A 20,018-nucleotide genomic window follows, 5' to 3' on the forward strand; every position below is an offset into this window, starting at 1 on the left:
CTGTCCAGATTACATGATCAGAAATTGGCAGTCACACAAGTGCTGCATGTGTTGGGCCACGTCCGCCACCAAGGGAGCTTTTGGTGAGGAGGTTTCACTCTATGGTTACAAAAGGCTTAGTCTGAAAAGAGGTCTTAAAACCATGGTCCACCCACACGGTGGATAGCTGCTCTGTCCCCACAGCAGTTCAAGCCCCTGCTGTGGACTGCCAAGTCATTTTGCAAGATGAAAGGAGTGGAAGATGGAATGGAGCTGGCCTCCTCAGCTCTAGTATGTGTATCTGCCTCTTTCTAAACATGTCCTAGCCTCACTAGGCCATTTTTGTTCCAGAGAATTGCAAATCAGCTGCCCCACAGGGGCGAAAGCAGTGCCCAGGACCCTGACAGAGCTGCTCAATGGGCATCTACAAATGGTGTTGGGACACAGTTGCAGAATAAACCTGTCCTTCCAAGATCAACCTGGTATCAGTGCTTTGCTACCAGCAACCTGATTTTCCAATCTGACACTAATAGTCTGGACCAGAACAACATGTTTTAAGAGTCAGTTGGAAAAACATCTGAAAGAAGTGGTATAAGGAGACTGGCCCTGCTGCAGAATTAGACAACCTCCTCATAGCTCAATAACACCACTGTGTTAACTCTCTGTGATTCTAATATGTGACCAAGTCAGAGCACACACTCTCCAGTCACACAGATGCTTGTGCTACCAAAATAACAACAACACAAACACTTCTTTCCAACACTGAAACTTAACATGTAGCAGGAACTCATAGTGATTCTTTCCATGACCATATAACAGCAAATGCTTCATAAGCACCATTCTCCAGGTCACCATGAAAGGCAAAATGATCTTCAGGGATGCAGATGCAGGGCATCAGTTGGGTTCCAACCCTCTTATCAACAGAGCAAATCAGGGAGCTTTTAATCAACTGGGCACACATTTATGGGGATGTGCTACCTGTCAGCAAGCCAGCCCCATCTTTTGGGATGACTGAATCAAGGAAAATAAACCACAAAGAGTCAGAACAGAACAGCACAGTCCCAAGTCAGCCAGGATACACTACCTGCTTTGTGGTATCTCCCCCAGTTCTGTTCTCCTTGGCTGTCCTGTGCCCAGCAGCTGGCTTGCTGAGTAGCCATTCCTCTCCAGTGGGCCAGTGCCATGTGTCTAAGTTGGAACTTAATTCTCCAGTTCTAGGAAATTGGATTAAGGGTCAGACAATACTGACTGTTATTTACCTTTGATTAAAACCAGCCCTCCTCCTCTCGGGCCAGAGAGGCCAGTGTTGCTGTTATTTACTCTGCTGCCAAACCTGGAGTTCAATCCCTGCCCTGCGGCACTCAATAAAAGCCAGCGCAGAGGTGGGGGTGTGCAGCAGGCAAGCAGGCAGGGCTGTGTGGGAGGAAGGGGAGTGATTATCCAGGCCACTAAGTCCAGTTTTTTTCTTTTGCAGTCACACTCTGGCTCAGCAAGGACAGGGGTGCTGAAAGTGCCTGCCCCTGTGGCTCACAGTGCTGATAGAAATCCAGCCAGGGTGATCCCAAGCCAACCGTGTTTGCCCTCATGCCTGCCTCTAGTCCTCTCCCCTTACCAAATTCCCACTTTCACACAGCTTCCCTTTTTCTTTACATCCTTCTCTATCACCCTTCTCTCAGCTTCCACCTCCACCTTCACTTTCATCCTCCCTTCCCTGCCTGACCTCCCTGCCTCCCCGTTCTGCCTCTTCCTTTCTTCTGCTCCCACTCCTTCCAACCCTCTCCCTCACCTCCATTTCTCATTCCCCTCATTCTCCTCCTTCCCTCTACCCCACCCTCCAAGCCGCTATTCCAGGACAATAGAGCAGATGGCAGGCTGTTTGTTTTATATGTCCCTTTGGAAAATCAGCTCAGCTGTTGAATCTGTGACTTTTGCTAAAAACAGACACTGTCCAACACTAGCTGAATATGCCAGGGTAAAGGGAGGGGGGCATGGGAGGGCCCTTCTCTCTCTACCAGCTGCACCAAGACCTTGTCTGTCTGCACCCCACATCACACTTTTGGGAAACAGGTTTGTCCGAGAGCCCAGAAGGAGAGATCTCCCCTGCAAAGTAGGAAAAACACCATCACAAGTGGAGAGAGCTTGGCCAGCTTCTGCAGTCAGCCTTACTCCTGCCAAAGCTGATGGTGATGTGGGAAAGCTGGGGCACTGTGGAAGGGGCAGACTCTTCTCAGCACATCCATTCTGCTCATTGCCCCATTCTGCTGCTTCTCTGGGTGTTCATGAAAGCTGACTTACGTGTGATATGCTCAGGCAGAAGACATGCAGCACAGAATAGAGGCTGATGCTCTTTCCAAGCCCCATGCCTCCTACTATGCTACTGGGGGAGCCATGAGTGAGAAGGTACAAGCCAGCATTAAGTGTGTGGGTAGGTGAAGACAAGGCACAGTACTTGCATTTTTCTTTCCAGATTTCCTCTATTTCTGTTGAACCCCTAAGCCCCAAGGTACTGGTCATCAGGCCAACATTCATTATTTGCCAGTACAGCCATGAAGAGGATGTAGATTTTGTTCTGGCTCTTTCTCTTATCAAACCACTTTCTTCATCTTTTCCTTCCCACGTGCTTATATCAAATATCTCTCAGATCTGTCACTTCATGGTATTTCTGGGTGAAGAGGGAATTCTGCTCCCAAATTCTGCCACTCCCTGGCCCAAAGACCATCTTGTTCTTCCTGCTTAGACATGACAATACTGTCTCATGAATCATGTAAGCCCTCCCCTCCTTCCCCATCCTATCTCTGTTTGTAAGTAATTCAGGGTAGGCACCCTGTCCAGCACGAAGTACAGGCTGGCCTTGGCTCATAACCAGAGCTGCTGGATTCCCTGCCAGTGCAATTGCTGGGTATTTCATGGCATATCCTCCATCTGATACACCATGGCCAAAGGCACCAGCTGCAGATTCTCTCTGTGCCCCACTTCTGGGGGTGGGATGGCAAAAGCAGAGTTTCAGAATAGCAGCATCTCCCCCCATCCAATTGTCCTGTTTCTTTTTCCTACACTGCTAAAATCAACACTGTCTTCTTTTCAAGCAGCATCAGAAGGGTCAGGGCCAGCAGATTCATGTACAAAGCACACAGTTTAATTTGTTCCTGAAGTTCACTATGGATCAGATGCAGCTCCCAACAAAACCAAGGGAGGCTTGATCAAGGCACAGTCAGATGTAAAATCTGAAGAGGCTCCTTAGCCTTGCAAAATGCTGGAAGGCAATTTAAATACAAGAGACAGGCAAGGAGCCCATTCTCGGGGTCTGTAATTAATCACATACAGGGAGAGAGAGGAGTTCTCAGCTTTCTTGGAGTTCCAAGCTGGATCAAGCAGGAAGTGACAAGAATCTCAGGCCTATAGGGGACAGCCTTAAAGAGGCAATGCCATCTGAGCAACAACAGCTCAGCTCTGCACTCCTTTAACCTCCCAGGTATTTGTGTAGAAAGTCTACAGGAAAAATTCCTGCATGAGCTGGTGAGAACAGGCACAATTACTTGTACATTTATGATGGTGCTCTTCTTCCTGGTCTTGTTTATATCTGTGGTAACACTTGCATCCTCTTCAGTGGAGCCATATTATGAGCATGATTTGGTACAGAAGAAAGTCCCAGTTAGTATGAGATTCCATCTCTGGCACCAACTTCTAGCAGGTTCCTCCAGGAAGAACATAAGGATGGTCCATGCCTCTCTGTGACCATGCAATAACTGAATGGAGCAGTCACCCACCCTCCCTCAGCTTTGCATCCATCCCAGAAGTGTGTAGAGCCAGCTGTCAATCTCAATTTCAGAGACTGAAGACAAAAGAAATAAATTAAATTAATGAAAGGAGCTGCTGACCCCACCCCAGACTGCCTGAAAAGCCTGCATTGTACACAAGGGTAGAAGTATCAAAATTAAGAAGCTAAATCTGCTGTAAGGAATTGAGTATAACATTGATGAAAAGACATTGACTTATCTGGAGTGTTATTTAAAAAAAAAAAAAAAAGAGGTTCAGGGCCAACCAAACCACCCCTTCCAAGGTGAACTGACTCACAGGCTGGCATCTTCAGTGGCACTGGTGAGCTGCAGTTGTCCTGATCACAAAAAAAGCATCCAGAGCTGGGGGGAGTGGGGAGGGTGGGGGCAGGCAACACCCCTTTTCCTGTTCTTGCTGGGCAGCTCCCAAACACCATTTTCAATGCACAGCTGAAATTCCCATGCTCTCCTCCAAGGCCCTGCTTAGTGGTTTCTTTCCTTCCAATCTCCTTTCTTCCTGTTCCTATTTCTCATCTTTTGGCTTCTGTCTAATAAACCGCTTGTCTTTTGAAGGCTGCTTCTTTAGCAAGAAGCCTGGGGAGAGAGCTGAAGGCTGCAATCTGGGTACAAGTTGGGTAAATCCCACAGTGGCTTAAAAATCTGTTTTTCTGCGGCAGCAGAGCTGTTAAGAGGAGTTGGCACCAGAGACAGAAGCATTGTCTAGTGTTGCTATTCTTCTCTCTCCCCTTCAAGTCTTTAGCAACAACTGCAGTTTCCCACCTATTTCAACTAACTTCTCTTTTCCCCCTAAAGAAAGGATAGTCATTAGCATTTTTTTTGCACTGTCAAATAGGGGTTTTCTTATAAAAATTCTTCACGCTAAGGGGAAAGTGAAGAAAAGATATTGTTAACATGAAAGCCTCACTTAATATTTTACATTTCAAATACTGTAACTGCTTTTTTTCCCCCTCCTTCTCCTTTTTCTGAATTTTCAGTATACAGTTTAAACATCATTAATAGTGTTGGTTGCTATGGTGTTGGGCAGGCAGAGGTCTCTGTACTTGAAACCTTGAACTACACTTAATGTTGTACAACAGCAGGGTCATGCCAACACCTTTGACTTTGACCCCATTTTTCCCAGTAAAATATAAAGACCACGTCTCTATTCCTTTTCGTTCTTTGGAGAGTTTTTTGTTGGTTTTTTTTTCCTGCGATAAGAAAAGGAAGAGTGAGCTAGAGAAAGGTAGAGATATTAAAAAAAAAAAAGAGAGAAGAAAAAAATAGAAATTTAATAGACCCAGTGGAACCTCTCCAGAATCTTTGTTACATCAGAAAATCATGAAAGAGAATAAAAAAAGACAGTCCCCTAAAAAGTTTCACATGAGATTGTTTCTCATTTTCCCAAGCAGCTAAACATTTTAATAAACAAGGAAAATGAGACTGTAGAACCATAGCATCCGACAGCAAGCCCCAGGGGCAGGAACCATTCCTGAAACTAATTTTAACTCATGTTTTAACACTGATCAGATTTCATGTGGTGAATGTCCCGTTAAGCTGTCTCTCTGTTCGTAGAGAAAACCTGGTTTCTTTTGTCGACTCTGAGAAGCTATTTTCTTTCCAGCATATTGTCGTCACAGGCATAACAGGATTTTTCTATCATTCGCTTCCCTACAGCCCAAGAGATGCCCTGCCCCAGACATCTCATCTGTTCTGTTTTCTTATAAGACAAGACATTTTCCACAAAAGTGACACTTAACTGCTCCAGCAACGAAGCCCAGTCTTGGTCCCCATGCAGCCACTCAAGGACTCAACCCATTAAACATCTGATCTTCAGACATGCAAAAGGCACCAGGTCAATTCAGACCAGCTGAGGCCAGGATCAAAAGCAAGCTTTCAGTTTCTCTGCTTTGCTTTTCCCCAGGGAAGTGAAGCTGCTATACCAGTTTCCTCACATGAATCGCATTTAGCTCTGACTGTCACCAGGACATCTACAGATAGGACTGGCTTTTTAACTCAAAGTCTCTATTAACATCAGCTGAAAGTCTGAATGGGGAAAAAGGATATATCCAAGTAGTGTAGATTTCTCTTGAAGACTCATTTCTTCTCATGAAAGTGTATTTCATCTTCTTCAAACCCAACTGCTTGCCCTGTGGGGCAGGACTTCTTTATGCTGCATCTCTCTTCCGATAGTTGTGTGTCTGTTTTGTGTCACGTGGTTCCTTGGTGAGCTCAGCTGGGTGAGCCAAGTGCTTTGCACAACTCAAGGAATGGCCATTGGCATCAGCTGGCCCCTGTCCCTGCTCAGGACGAATTTCCAGTTCAAAGGCATGTTGTGCAACAGAAGAAAGCAGGGGTCTCTGCTGCTACACAAGCTGATTATATGCCAGTAAGAATGACCAGGCTGGAAAACAGCTCTACAGGCTGCTGCCCTCTGCTTCTCTTGACATTAAAGTGCTCATTCCTTTCTAGATCCCCTTTGCAGAGGTGGAACGTCTTTCTAATGCCATTCCTTTAAACCTCATGTGTGCTGTGTAGGAGATGCTGGTGCATGGGAGGGGAAGGAGGTGACAGAGTGGCCAGTTTTCAAAACAGCAAAGCCACAGTGACAGTTGCCTTTGGCTCTTCCAGCCCACCAGCAGCAGGCTTAGTCACATCAGCAGCATCAAAGCTGAGCAGCTTTTTGGAGAAAGGGCATTTGTCCTTTCATCTGGAGATTACAGGACCTCTCACAGATCCCAGCAGTCTGTTTTGAAATGCTCTTTAAAGAGAAATACCTGTTTGTGGCACCACCTGCCATTTAAAACAGTCTGTTTGCCTTCTAGCTTTCCCTGCAATGCTCTCCCCTGGCTGTTTAACCATGTGTATAAGGACAAAATGATGCCAAAGTTCATTCTCCAGCAAGCCCAGGTTTCATGCCAAGCTCTCTATTTAGTATAGGACTCTTCACAAACATGCCAGAAAGCTTGTAACCTATCTGGGGCCTCTCCTTCCCCCTGTTGCACTCGGCAGGGACAGCAGGTAGGCAGAAAGCTCCTATTAGCCTCTGGAGTAAAGAAACGCAGAGATAAAAAGCTCTTTGCCTTGCTGTTTCCATTCCTTCATGACTTCATTTTTTTAGTCAGAGACAGAAAAGATTATAAAGCTGTAACCCCTAATCCGCTCCTGAGAGCTCCTTCTCCATCTCTTCCTTTCTCCTCTCTTTCAGCCAGTTCTAATCCTTTATGTCTCCTCTCACAGATAGGAGCTGGAGTCTAATCTCAGACGACAGGTTGGTAATTAGAGCAAGAGATTATCCTGACCCCACATCAAGAAGGTAAAAAGAGAGGAATAATGCAGCACCATACAAGATCAGACCCTCAGTGTTCAATCCGGGAACTGTCCTCAACTCCATCAGTCTTCTCCTGGCTCCCTTTCATTCTTCCTCTCTTGTCCCAGCAGAGCGAGGGATTCCTGATTCTTTGTACTTCTTGTCCATCTCCCCTGTGCTGAGCAAGGACCACACTTCTCCGGGATTCATTCAAGACAGAAATGGTCACATTCCATTTCTATAGACCTTGACTAGGCAGAGACTCAGGAGGGCAGTGGCTGCAAGTAGGGAAAGCACAAGCAGATGTGGAGGAAGAGGCCCTGCTCAGAGTCCAGAGCGATGACATGCTGCCAGCCATCCTCAGCTGTGCACTGGTTACACACGCCCAGAGACTTTCTAGTCAACGAGATGCAGCCACAGCACAGAGCAGCAAGTCCTCATCTTTACCAAGATGCCCAGCAGTTACTATTCGGTCCTTCATCTGTTTAGAAGGCATACTGCTCCCATCCCTTGTATGTATCCCAGCACAGATGGGAAGCTCATCCATGTGTCTAGCCCATGTCATCCATCTTTGGGACAGATCCTGTCTCTTCTCCTGTGTCACCAGTATTGAGCAAGGACCAAAAAAGCCATCATAGAGCCCCACGACCACTGTAGAAAAGGCAAAATTGAGGACACCAAGCTTCTTCACTGTCCCATCCCCTACAAGATGCATAGGTATCACCAGGACCAACTGTAGTTGAGGCTCAGGCATCACCAGCCAACAGGCTGCAGGCACCAGGAGGTGTCGGGATAGAGATGACAGTGGAGTGATCGAAACCTGCTGGGGAGAAAGCAAAATAAGGTCAGGTAACAGTTTTTACACTAGCACACAGCTGTAAAATGGAAGACCTTTTCCTCACATCCCATTCCACATCAGGTGCCCAACCTGCCCCACAGAGCTCCGGACTGGTTGTTCACTTCAAGATGTCTTTTCTCAGCAAAGCTAAGCAGACAAGCCTCCCTCTGATACCCAAATCCAGCTCTGGCCCATGGAGCCCAAGCCCACAGCTCACCCTGATCACAGGCAGGGAGATGGGTACTGCACTAGTCCCTGCTACATGGTTCTGTTGATGCTCTTTTCATCAACCCAGCTGCTTCCCACCCCTGCTATCTCCAACCAGGATCTTCCTATCCGTGCTCTGCAAATAACAACTTTAGGTTTGTTCACTCAAAGAGGAGAAGGTAAATCAAAGAACAGTTTTGTTTGCAGTCAGCCCGAAGTGAACCTTTTTCTTTTTTCCCTTCAGTTTTCTCAGCAAAGCATAAAATGAAACAGCAAGCAGAATTTCCTTTCCTGCGTTTAAAAGAACATTTGTGTTCCTGTCCCTGAGGTAAAGGTTAGCTTGTTCAGCCTCAAAATGTGAAAAACTGCAATACTTTTGGATTAGATATTGTCCAAATAAAATGTTTTGAATGCTCCTTTTCATCCCACTCATCCAAAAAGATTTGCAAAGTTTGTAAGCATTCACAAACAGCTTACTGCTGGTGTGCACCTCACCCCATAAGCCATGTGACTGTAAGGTTTCTGTCCCTCACTCTCTGCCTCCTGCATGCTGCTTGGCTGCCCTCCCCTTCCCAACCTGTTGTCTGAGGGCTCACACCACATGCCCCATACCTTGAGGGATCCTCTTGTGGCGAGAAGGGGCCGCTGAGCTCAATAACATTGAGTTTGTTCTCAAAGACACCGTAGCTGAGGGTGACCTACAAAGTGGTGGTGAGAAATGAGCAGGGCGTAGAGCTGAGTTGAAGAGCAAGGAACTTGCTTTGGGTGACAGAAGGTCCCATTCTGGTTCTTTCTCTGCTGGCTTGGCCTCTGCCTTGCATATCTCTCCTGTCTCCCTCCCCATGGAGGACCCTGCTAGTCCTTTGCCTCTCCAAACCCCCTACACCCCCACACAAGGCAGACATGGTGCCATGTCAAAGTCCCTTTCCAAGTCAATCATCATTTCTGCTTGTCCTTGTGACACATTCTTCCAGGGATGCCCTCAATCCTTCCATCACTCCCCATACTTGTGCTCCCCACTCCTGATCCCAGGACAGTGTGCCTGGCAACTGTGCCGCAGGCAACATCTGCTCCATTTCAAAGAAGCGTTTGTCAGGAAAGCCTCCCCAAAAGAGCAGATGATTGATGCAATGCACATCAGTGCCATCAATGGAGCAATGTGCCTGTAAGCTCCCCTCCACTTCGCCTTCCTCACACACCTCCCTCTTGCTCCATTTCCCCTCCTCACCTGCTGAATGAGCTGAGAGGTGGGAATGAGCTGCAGGTTCTCCAGGTGGGAGTGGAAGAGCGCATTGGGCAGCAGCTGCCCACCAACTTTGCACTCAATGATGTAACCCACGGTGCAGTCATCTGGCAGGCGGATGAGCTCTGAAGTGCTCAGGAAGTTCCTGCCACTGGAAGAGAGTAGGATTGTGTGGGTTAGAAAAACGGTAGGGGCAGATATAGGCATCCACTTGGGTGGGAGATTACTGAAAACCAGAGTAAATCCTGGAACTAGGTAAGAAATCCCTGAGTTCCACCTGCAAAGATTCAGGAATGTGTTTGCTCTTTGAGCATTCGCAGCCATGCTGTCCCACGAATTGTTAGGTGCTGTCCCTGATATGTACCAGCTCCTCAGTGAGCTGATGCAGAGAACTGACAGACTTCAAAGAGTCACTTCTCCTCCTGTTTGGTGAGCGGCGCTGAGCCCCTGAGGGCTCAGAAATGGTGGGAGCACACAGCCAGGACCAGGAAAAAGAAGAAACAGTTTTGCACCTTGCATAAGCCATCCATGGCTCCACTGTAATGTAACACCACACGCTTGGCCATCCTTTGATGATAGGCTATACCCAATTTTAAGGCCTCTGTAACTGGAATCAGTTACGCAGCATGAAGCACTGTCTACTATAACAACGCTCAGCTAGTTCAAATGTGTTCTAAGCATTTTAGAAAAGCAGTGGCAGACTTTTTGCCAGGTTAGGCATTATCCTCTGTGCCACTTTCATTTTACGCTAGATCACAGATCATCCTCCTCCTACCATAAAATGTGTATCACAGGCTTCATCTGAACCAGCCACCTGGTGTGGATCAGGTCTGTCTTTCTGGGTATGCTCAGATCTGGTTACAGCTGGCAAAGCCAATGCCTACCAGTATATGTGCATACAGCCTGTGACATAACCTAGGGTATCATGGAATACATCATCTTCTTGTAGGCTGCGCTAACACAATACCATGGGACATACCTCTGTTCTCTATGCATCGAGCTGAGGAAATGACAATGGCTACTCTAAGAAGCTGAAGAGGGTTTGGGGTGAGGGAACAGAAAATTAGCTTAGAAGGGAGCTTAAGCAAAGAGGTAGATGAAGGGGAGAGGAGATAGGCAGACAGGGAAAGTACTTAGGAAAAGAGTCAGAGGAAGCTGAAAGGGATAGGAAAGAATGTGGGGAGTAACCAAGAGCTTAAAGGAGAGGGGGAAAGGGATGTATATCATCCTATGATCATGTTTGCTGCTCTGCCTGCTCTTGCTGTTTTCAGTCAAGGGGCAGACCTACCCACTACATCCTTCCTCCAGTCCCACATGCTTTCAGATGTGTAGGATGTGGCACTCTGCATCTTTGCAAACACTACATGTACAAATCCAGATCTGACACTGCCAGGAATTAATGTGCAGCCATGTTGCTCGTCCCCAATGGCTCCCATGCTCACCAGTTGCGCAGCTCACCTGGCCCACGGCACCATCTTGCTTGCCAGCTTGCGGCTGATGCAGAACCCAGCCCCTCCTGTGGCAAACCAGAAGCGCACAGATTTCTGGAGAGAAACACCAGAGAAAATCAATGGCAGAGGCTCAGATGATACCATACTCCCAGAGATGGTAATGTTGGAAACCTGGCTTTGATGCCAGGACAAACATGGCCCTATCGTCATCCCAGACCCCTGCCTGCTGCCCAGAAGCAGTACAGCATTTATTTTGACCTCCTCATAATTGGAACAGCCAAGCTCCTGCTGGTATCAACACGTGGGCTGCCCAGGGCAGGCTTATCTGCTGTCAGACAGGCAGCCAAAGGCAGAGCAGCAATGTGGGACTCTTCCCCTAGGTTGATCGAATTTAGTCAACACCTATGACCATGTTCAGACAACACTGGCGAGTTTTGCCGTTCAGCTGTTCAGCTGTTGCCCATTGCTCTTGGGACCTGTCTCTCCTTGCAGTGTGTCTACAGCCCATGAGCCAGAGCACCAAAACAACCCACTGGCCCCTGCACCACCACCAAGGGCTGTACCGTCTGGTTGTTTGGCAGTGTTTCAGAGGCCCGGATGGGTCGGTTCAGGCTGGGTTTCCCTAGGTAAACATCCCACGTCTCAGAGTAGGAGGACAAGAGCTTCAGGAGGGCCTGAGGGTTCAGGTAGTTGTCATCATCCAAATGGCAAAACCAGCTGGGGAAGATAGGAAAACACAAGAGGTTTGTGGCAAGGAGGGTGCCTCTTGCTCTCAGGGAAGCAAGAGCTTCCCACACCAGCTCTGCCTCACCTCCGGCCGCTGACCAGGAAGGCGTCAAACTCAGCTGCCATCTTGCAGGAGAGGGCCAGATGGCTGTGCTCGGCAGAGCAGTTGGTGAAGATCACATGGTCACCTGCCAGAAGAGGGAAAGCACTGTCACAAGGGAAAGCAGTCACAAGGACATCCGGGCAGGAAGGAAGAGGTTTGTTCACAGCCAGCCTCCTCATGGCCTCCCAACAGGCACCCCAGTCCATGGTGACATGGGTTCCAGCTTTCCCCCTACCAGGAGATGAAACCTGGACAAAGCCAAGTAATTTGGCCAAGACTAGGAGACCTGCCATCCGCACTTCCACCCTGCTCACTGCCAACCATGATGTAGAGGTTGAGGGGCTCTGTCATGGGCAGCTTCCACCCACAGATGCTTTAAGGCAGGCAGCACCCTGCCTCCAGTTGCCTCTCCTGGGGCAAGACAAATACACCAAATCATCACCACCACAGCTTGAGGTCCTCCCGCAGGAAAGGTAAGGGACATATTTCAATGGGCAGTGATGGTGCAGGAGAGCCAGCCTTCATGCCAGACCCCTTCTCAAAGCCATGGCCGTTCAGAGGCTGAAAGCAGGGTGGAAACGTGGTATTATAGGATAGATCATTACCCATTCTCCTTTTCAAGGCATCATCTTCTTCATCAGTGAAGACGTAGGTCTGCGAAAACAAGGAAAAGAGGTTACTCTCAGGGATGGACTGGTGCTGCTCCTGGCTGCCCACTCCTTTCTTCCACAGCTGGACACACAGAATATGGTTACTCCAACCCCATCCTCTGCTGCTGTAGCCCGCTCCCAGGCAGCAGTTGAAACAGCAGTTGAACAGAAGGAGGGCTATGCTCCCCCTTCCTTCACAGCACAATCATCAGCGCTTTTGTGGCTTCATTTCTGCCCCCATCCCACTGCTTTGGGAACGGGGGGGCCCATGACACTGAATGAGGGGGTGAGGAGCCCTGGCTTAGGTGTCGGTGGTAGAAAAATTAAAGCATTGTGGTTAAATGATGCTTGGATTAAAAGGAGAACATCTGTCTGTGTGTTAAGTGCGCACAGCCCCCTGCCACTTTCTGCCCCTCCTCCTCCTCTTCCTCCACCCCCAGGCTTCTCTAACCCCCCTCGCTGCCTTTATGTGGCACATCTCCCCCTCTTCAGGGCCTGGCAAGGATCAGGGCCAGTGGAAAAAAGCTTTCCTCAGGCAGAAAATGAGCTTTCATGAAATCAAAAAGGAGTCGCGAGCGGTAAACAGTCTCCCCACCAGCTGCCCACAGGCTGGTTAAACACAGCACCTGCACAGGGACAAAGGGAACAAGGCAGGCAGACAACAGCCCCAGGAGCCATCATTTCTCCCAAAGGCTCTGGCAAGGAGACAAGAGTCTCTACATCTCCCCACACCCACCCAGCATTTGGGAGATACATCCCTATCAAGAGGACACAGCAAGAGAAATGTTCCATACGTGAAAAGAAGGCAATGAAGGACGCTCAGAGATCACCTGGCTCAAGCACAGGCAGCAGGATGGTTTCATGGGTTTCAGATGTATGTGCCACAGTGGCTTGGGGAACTACTCTCCCACAGCTGAGCTGCAGCAATGGAACATGCACACATTCCTACCTCCCCCACCAGTAAAATCTCTTAGTTAAAATCACTTTCAAGATAATCATGGGACAAGAAGCAATTAGCTAAGTTTCAGGTAAAAGAGTTGCTCTGGATCAGGGGACTATATCACAACCTTCAGGCAAGGCAGGGATTGTCAGTGTCATGGGATTTCCCTTGCCAGCATGTCAGTGTCAGAAATTTCCACTATGACAAATATTTCATCTTAAGAAAAAAAAAAAACTGTTGAAACTTTCTGACATTTTCAAAAAACTCCAAGAAATATTGTTGCTGGAAATTACTTGCTTACAGATATAAAACCAACCAGAAATCATGTGTCTACCAAACATCACATCTCATTGACTTAAAATAACAATCTGCATCTTTTCCCAAATTTTCTAATTCTGAAAATATTCTGAGATTCCTACTTTTCTCTTGATGCAAGATGGGAAATGTCTTTTTACAGACACCCAACATGTTTCTGTGGGAACCCAATGATGAAGGTACACTGTCACCATGAGCAACACTAGACTGTCCAAAATAACTTGAAAAAGGGAGTTATGAGTGTGAGGACTTGGCATATCTGATTTTTCTGGCTCTTCCAAACTCTGATCTCCATGGTAAACCTGGCTGCAGTACTCTAGAAATGCTAAAGAAGATCACAATAGCTCAGGCAGTTGCCTGCATCCTTGTCTCTCCATCCCTCACACCCCTGAGAGTGGGCAACCTGGAACAGCAGCTGCTGCCAGCATCCAAGTGACCACCACCATGTGTCCCTCAGCAAAGCCACACACGATGGCTGGGATGGGAGAGAGAGAAAACAGCCCTGCTGGAGACCATTTGGCCCAGTTACACAGTTCCTTCTCAAGGAGACACCAGTCACTGTTGTCCATAATAATGGAGTCTGGAAGAGATTTAGAAGGTCTCTCACCAGACCTACTCCACCTGCTGGGGACGTGGGAGCAGAAAAACACCTAATGTCACTTGTGCCCCTGCAGGCAAATGGGCTAGACAGGAGTAGGCTCCCCCTCATATCCACTCTCCTGTTCTTCATCAGACCATCTACAGGGCCATGCAGGATCTCCAGTCATGCTGCCTCTGCACACAGACTGGGCCAGGACAGCTGTCAGTGCTACAGCAAGACAGCCAATCTGGGCCCAAGGAGGGATGAAGTACAGAAAGTGTCCCTCCATTCTGGAGTGGACAAGATGTCTGGCTGGGAAATGATGTCTGCTCAACAGCAGTGCAAGCAGTGATATGGAGCCACTGTGTCAAACAGCTTTGCCTGGCAGCTCTTCATGAACATAAGAGCCCATTCAATGGATAAATACTATGCTCTGAGACCTCCTGACCCCAAACTGGGGAAGCAGGCTAGCAAAGAAAAAATAGGAAAAGGAAAAAAAGATGTGGAACCTGACAATCCAAGGCCAGGTTCATCTCCCAGGCTCACAGGGTATCCCTTGCCTGTGAAGAATCCCCCTCCAAAACGCAAATACCTCAGCAGAGTTACTGTTGTGTCCTGCCCAGAGCACAGACTCAAAATCTACAATGCATTCACAACACTGAAAATCTGAAAGCCAGTTCAGGATGGATCATTCAAAGGTTTCATTTCATTTGGCTGGATACATGGGCTTCTAAAAGAGGGGGAGCTGCTAGAATTAGTTTACGTTACCAAACAAAATGCCATTTCAGGCCAGAAAGATAGACATACTTCCAGCAAAACTACAGGGGCCAAGAACGTAAGTGACTCCAAGATTCTGTCCAGCCTAAACAATCATCAAAAACAACACTTCTATTTAAATTAAACTTTTGCTGAGGAAAAGTCCTTTTGCTAAAATGACTTTCATGTCAACCTCCTGTGGGGACTTTGTCATGGATCAGTTCTCAAGAGGCAGAGCATGGTCCAGCAAAGAGTGCCCATCTCACACTTCCCCATCTCTTACCAACTGCACATCTTCTCTTTGAGCAGTGAAGTTTCAGAGAAAATGTCTCTCTCTCATTGCCTACCCCAATAGAGTCCAACATAGAGGACTTTTAATTTGGCTCCCATACAGTCTGTCCTAGCGATAAAAACCACAGCTGTTCCTACCTCCTGTTACAGTCACCTAAGCCTGACCTATGAGGTCTGGGTTGCTTCCTCCAGGAGGACACAACGCAGGTAATGAGCTCTGAAGCCAGGATTGGCACCAGCAACACGGCCAGCTACTAAAATTTCCCTGCTGGCCACTGATGGAGAAGGACTCACTGAATTGGTCTCCTGCCTTGAGTAAGGGCAACTGAGGCAGAAAGATGCTGGGTCAGCCTTTGGAGGAGGCAGTCTTTGTCCATCAGGACTTCTTAGACCTGGATCTCTCCAAGATTGGCTCCTAAAACCTACACCTCTCCATTAGAACTCAGTAATAGGTCTGGTGCGCTATCCCTTTCCCCACAACAGTTACATGAACTTTGCAAACTGAAAACTTTTTTTTTTTTGCTGTGTGAGGTTTTCTGTATTGTAAAATTTTCAAAACTAACCTTTTCCCCTAAATTTCAAAAAACCTCTCAAGCAGGAATATATTAAAAAAAAAAAGAAGGGGGTTTGACTTTCATGTACTTCTCTTTATCTCTCTTCCTGCTCCCATTCCCCTTCCCTCAAAGCCATTTAGTAAAAAGAGCAGAATAAAAACATGGAAAATTGAGGAGGGGAAGGAAAACACTGAGCTTACAACAAAAATTGGTAACACTGAAAAAACACGGTTTAAAAATGACTGACGCTCCCACTCTATCCTTCCTTCCTATTTTCCTGCTCAGTCTGTGAAGGTTTACCAGAGGCTGGCAGCAGCATGGAAAATTCAACACCTCTTCCCAGGTTTGGACATCACTTGCATGCCAAACAGAGAGGGTCAGATGAATACGGGGAGCTAGTATCTAATTCTTGTCATCAGCAGAATGGCCAGGTTTGTCAAACACATGAGGAAAGAAACTGTCCCTTAAAAACCCACTCCAAAGGCCCCAGTAACAATATCTTAATGCCAGTGCAGCCACGTGGTTGGGTTTGGTTTCTCCGAAGAGTTGCTGGGCTGAGGTTGGATAGAGAGAAGTGCTTCTGGAGGAGGAAGCAGGGCACCTCAGATGCTGAGAGGGACATGCAGACAGGAGAGGAAGCGTGCTCAAAATAGGACACAACTTCCTGTGACGACCGCAGCAGACCAGACAGTTGCAGCGCCATGAAGTGGAAAACCACCCTTACCCAGAAAACCCTGCATTGCTTCAAGCGCTCTCCTACCCAGTTACCTCCACCCCCATCCCCCTTCCTCACTGAGGCCTGAAAGTGCCTTCTAGGTACCCATCACACACAGGCAGAGGCAAAAAAACCCCACCCCTCAGGGCAACCACAGAATTTCTTTTTTCTTGAGGAGCAGCTCTGTGAGGGAGGGAGAAAAGCACACGGGCTCTGGGGAGTACTCCTGCCCACCAGCAAGCCAGTCTGCACAGCACCACTAATGTGGTGCCCCACATCAGCTCCTCTAACAGGAAGGAAATGCTTCAAACACGGTTTTAGCAAAGGCTGGAAACATCAGACCCCCAGTTAAAAGAAATATTTTAAAAAACAAATATACACCCTCATCACTTCAAGATCATACACCCAAAAGCATCCATGAATTACACTGATGTGCTGGGGAGCGAACAGGGTTGACTCCAGGAGGTCTTCCAGGTCCTTCTACCTTGTTCTCCTGCCCACTGCACTCCACTTTCCCAGGGCAACAAGTGCCCAGGTGCAGTGCAAGCATCCTGATGGAGGGCTAGGAGAGTAAATCAGCTCCAAACCTAGCAAACTTATGGCACTAGGAGGTAGAAAACCACCCTTTCATGCAGCCCCAGAATGGTCAGTGCACTCAGTCTGGTGCAGCCTCTCTGCCAGCTTTTCCCATGAAGCAGCTACTAGTGAAACATTTTGCTGGGTAGCATCCCCCTTTCAATGTGAAAAGAAGTGAGAATTACAGAAAATGAGGCAAAGTACTGAGTGGGACTACAGTGCCCATCCTCCCCTTCCTTTGGCTTTTATACCCCTACCCTGACACTCCATCCCTGCCTCATTACCAAACACCTTCTCTCTAGTTTGAATCCAGACGCTCACCTGCTCACTGGCCTGGGATATCCACGTGTCCAGAAGCAACTCCATCCTGCTCTGGTGAAATCTCTTGGTTGTCTTCACAGCTATGAAAATGTCTCCAAGTGTTAGGCTTCTCTCAGTCCTGTATCCCTCCAGAGAATGAACTTTGAGGTCCTTCTGCCCCCTGCCACCAGCTTTCTCTGCGCTCACTTTGCTTCGTTGCTCTGGCTTCTCCAACATCCCCTCCCTGAGCCCTGGATACCGAGCTGTTTCCTGAGCCCCACGGTGCCGCATGGAAAGGAGAGCCACACTGACAAGGAAGACTGCGGCTCCAGAGAGACCACGGATGAGCCGACGGCCCATGGCTTCCAAACTGTTCTCACCACAGTTGGTATCCTACTGAACAAGGACAAACTCCGCCTGTACCTCCACGTGAAGCTGTCCGCTCATCTCAAAGCCTCCAGCACAGCAGGATCAGCCAAGAGCAAGGTCTGAGCAGGGTGTGGTCAAGGAATAAGGGGGGTGAAGACCAGGAAGCCAAAGAGGCAGCAGACCTGGAGGATACAGGTCAAGCAGGGGGAATTTTCACAGACTACAGAGGGCTCGATGACCCAGCGAGGCAAGGAACACATAATGGGAAAATACTCCGAGGCGACTGGCACGTGGCTAGCACAGCCTGCCAGGAGGAAAGTGGGCATCCCCGCTCCCAACAGAGAGACCGAGGGCCCTAGGCTGGGTGTTGAGGAGCCGGCAAAGGAGATCAGAGCCATCGGCGGGAAGTCTGGACCGAAGGCATCAGTTCCCCAGCAGACACCAGCCCACGCATCCGAGCCAGGGGCTTGGGCGGCAGGCAAGCGGCGGACGCAGGGCTGCAAGAACGGGGCCGGGGGTCCAGCGTGCGGCTGGACTGCCTCTCCACCTGCTCTCTCCCGCTGCTCTTGCTCCCTGCCAGCCCCGGTCCCGCCTCCGGGCACGGGGCGGGGCGCCAGCCCCGAGGGAGGAAGAGGATGGAGCGGGGGGAAGGATGGAGAGCGGGGAGCCCTGGGTCTGACACTGGGTTTGTCTCACCAGACGTCTCACCTGGTGTCCCCCACAGTCTGGGACACCTCTGAGGTGACAAAGAACAGATCTGGGAGGACAAACCTGTTGCTCGACTGTTTTCCCCGCTCTTCTGTTTCAGTCCAGCCCGATCTCTGCAGCCCTGCTCAGCCCATTGCTCCTGAAGGAGGAGGAGACGGTGACATTGATGTGGGCTCTGGTGAAGGTAAGGTGCGGGGTCCTATATTGTTCTTGGGAAGAACGTTTTTTACCCCAGGAATTCCCTCAGCTCCAAACTTTTCCTCTGGACACAGGTTTGAATTGCTGCCCCTGCCCTTTAATCCCAGCCTGCCTCCCCAAAGCAGGACAGTGTGTCCCCTTCGGCCTCCCCCCAGCCCCCCATGCCGCAGAGTCTCAAGTTGGGGTATGAACCCCACTTCTGACACCCATTTCCCAAACCATGATCCAGATACTCTCTGATCTTGAAGGTCTTTTTTCCTCTGCCTCCAGCCACACAACCCCTGCCCTCCACTCCATCTCGCATTCCCACAGGATGCCCAAGGACATTCTGCTGCCCAGGTGACTGCAGAACCAGTGACATTCAGAGGAACAGGTACACCAGATAGTGCAACGGAGAGCCTGCTGCCTCCCTTTCAATCATAGAATCGTAGAATGGTCTGAGTTGGAAGTTACCTTAAAGATCATTCAGCTACAAGCCCACTGCCATGGACAGGAACACTTTCCACTAGTCCAGGTTGCTCAGAGCCCTATCCAACCTGGCCTTGAACACTTCCAGGGATGGGGCTCAGCCTCACCGCTGACTTTATATCCCACCCAAGTCCTTGCTGCTGTAGCAGGGCTGAGCTCAGCAACTTGTCCTTTGTGGCTCTTGTGTTGTCCATGACGAAGCTTCCTTTTCCACTTTACTGGGCAAGGAAGGGGGGGTATCTCCTCTCTTTGGAAAACCCCAGAGACCCATAGGCACAGCAGCAAAATGTTACCTACAGCTCCTTCCTCACTGCCCCACTGCACCATCAGACACAGGTGTGCATCTCCCCTGTGCCACCCTCACTCTCAGCCAACTGGTTGCCAACAAGGGATAGGGATATCAGAGACCCTCAAAAGGTATGAGAGCTCCTCCCAAGATAAAGACCACCATAGAGGGGAAATTTTGGGGTCAGCACCACAGATTGCTGCATTCTGTTGCTGGTTCAGTTTGATATGGGGTTGATGATGACCATGCAGGTCCCCTTCACGCTACCTGTAGGCCACTCTACAGAGCAGCCAGGGGGGTATAGAGAGACAACCAGCCCAGGAGGGGGATGATATCCTTACCCCCACCCCAGCTTCTCTGTACAGCGAGTGGGGGGACAGCAGGATAGTAGTGCTCTACATAAGCTGCCAAAATCAGAGCACCTCCTCAGGGAGCTGCAAGCTGTGGGCATCCAATCTCAGCATACTAAAAAAATAAAAATAAAAAGTAATAAGAAGGGGACCCAGGAGAAATGGTAGGGGTGCAGAATGGCTCCATGTGGAAAAGGGCACCCCCTCCCTGTGCACGTCAGACCATAGGACCTTAGAAAACAGGGGCAGGGCAGGGATCAGGGTCCCTCTGTTCCACACTCCCACCGTGTGTCCGGACGGAGGCACTTTCAGGCACTTTTCAGGCACACAGG

The 20,018-nt window shown here is 48.9% G+C and overlaps 1 protein-coding gene across 1 annotated transcript; it reads right to left on the minus strand.

Moving 5' to 3' along the window:
• Positions 1–3,095: 3,095 nt before the first annotated feature.
• Positions 3,096–18,551, minus strand: MFNG (MFNG O-fucosylpeptide 3-beta-N-acetylglucosaminyltransferase). The gene is made up of 9 exons (XM_027661068.1): positions 18,448–18,551; positions 17,329–17,700; positions 12,236–12,284; positions 11,613–11,715; positions 11,365–11,518; positions 10,809–10,894; positions 9,336–9,501; positions 8,720–8,805; positions 3,096–7,882 (listed from the first exon to the last, which is right to left on the minus strand). The coding sequence occupies exons 2-9, from the start codon at positions 17,665–17,667 to the stop codon at positions 7,816–7,818; spliced, it is 1,050 nt and encodes a 349-aa protein (XP_027516869.1). The 5' UTR covers positions 17,668–17,700; positions 18,448–18,551; the 3' UTR covers positions 3,096–7,815.
• Positions 18,552–20,018: the final 1,467 nt, after the last annotated feature.

Source organism: Corapipo altera, unplaced genomic scaffold (genome assembly GCF_003945725.1).
Source record: "Corapipo altera isolate COAL_440 unplaced genomic scaffold, ASM394572v1 1, whole genome shotgun sequence".
NCBI lineage: Eukaryota > Metazoa > Chordata > Aves > Passeriformes > Pipridae > Corapipo > Corapipo altera.

Bases quoted from the DNA above. Each gene is read 5' to 3' on its own strand.
- MFNG (XM_027661068.1), bottom strand. From the start codon at position 17,667: ATGGGCCGTCGGCTCATCCGTGGTCTCTCTGGAGCCGCAGTCTTCCTT. The intron at 11,519-11,612 runs GTGAGGCAGAGC...TATCTTCCCCAG, and splicing joins TTCCTGGTCAGCGGCCGGAG to CTGGTTTTGCCATTTGGATG. The intron at 9,502-10,808 runs GTGAGCTGCGCA...ACTCTCTTCCAG, and splicing joins AAGATGGTGCCGTGGGCCAG to TGGCAGGAACTTCCTGAGCA.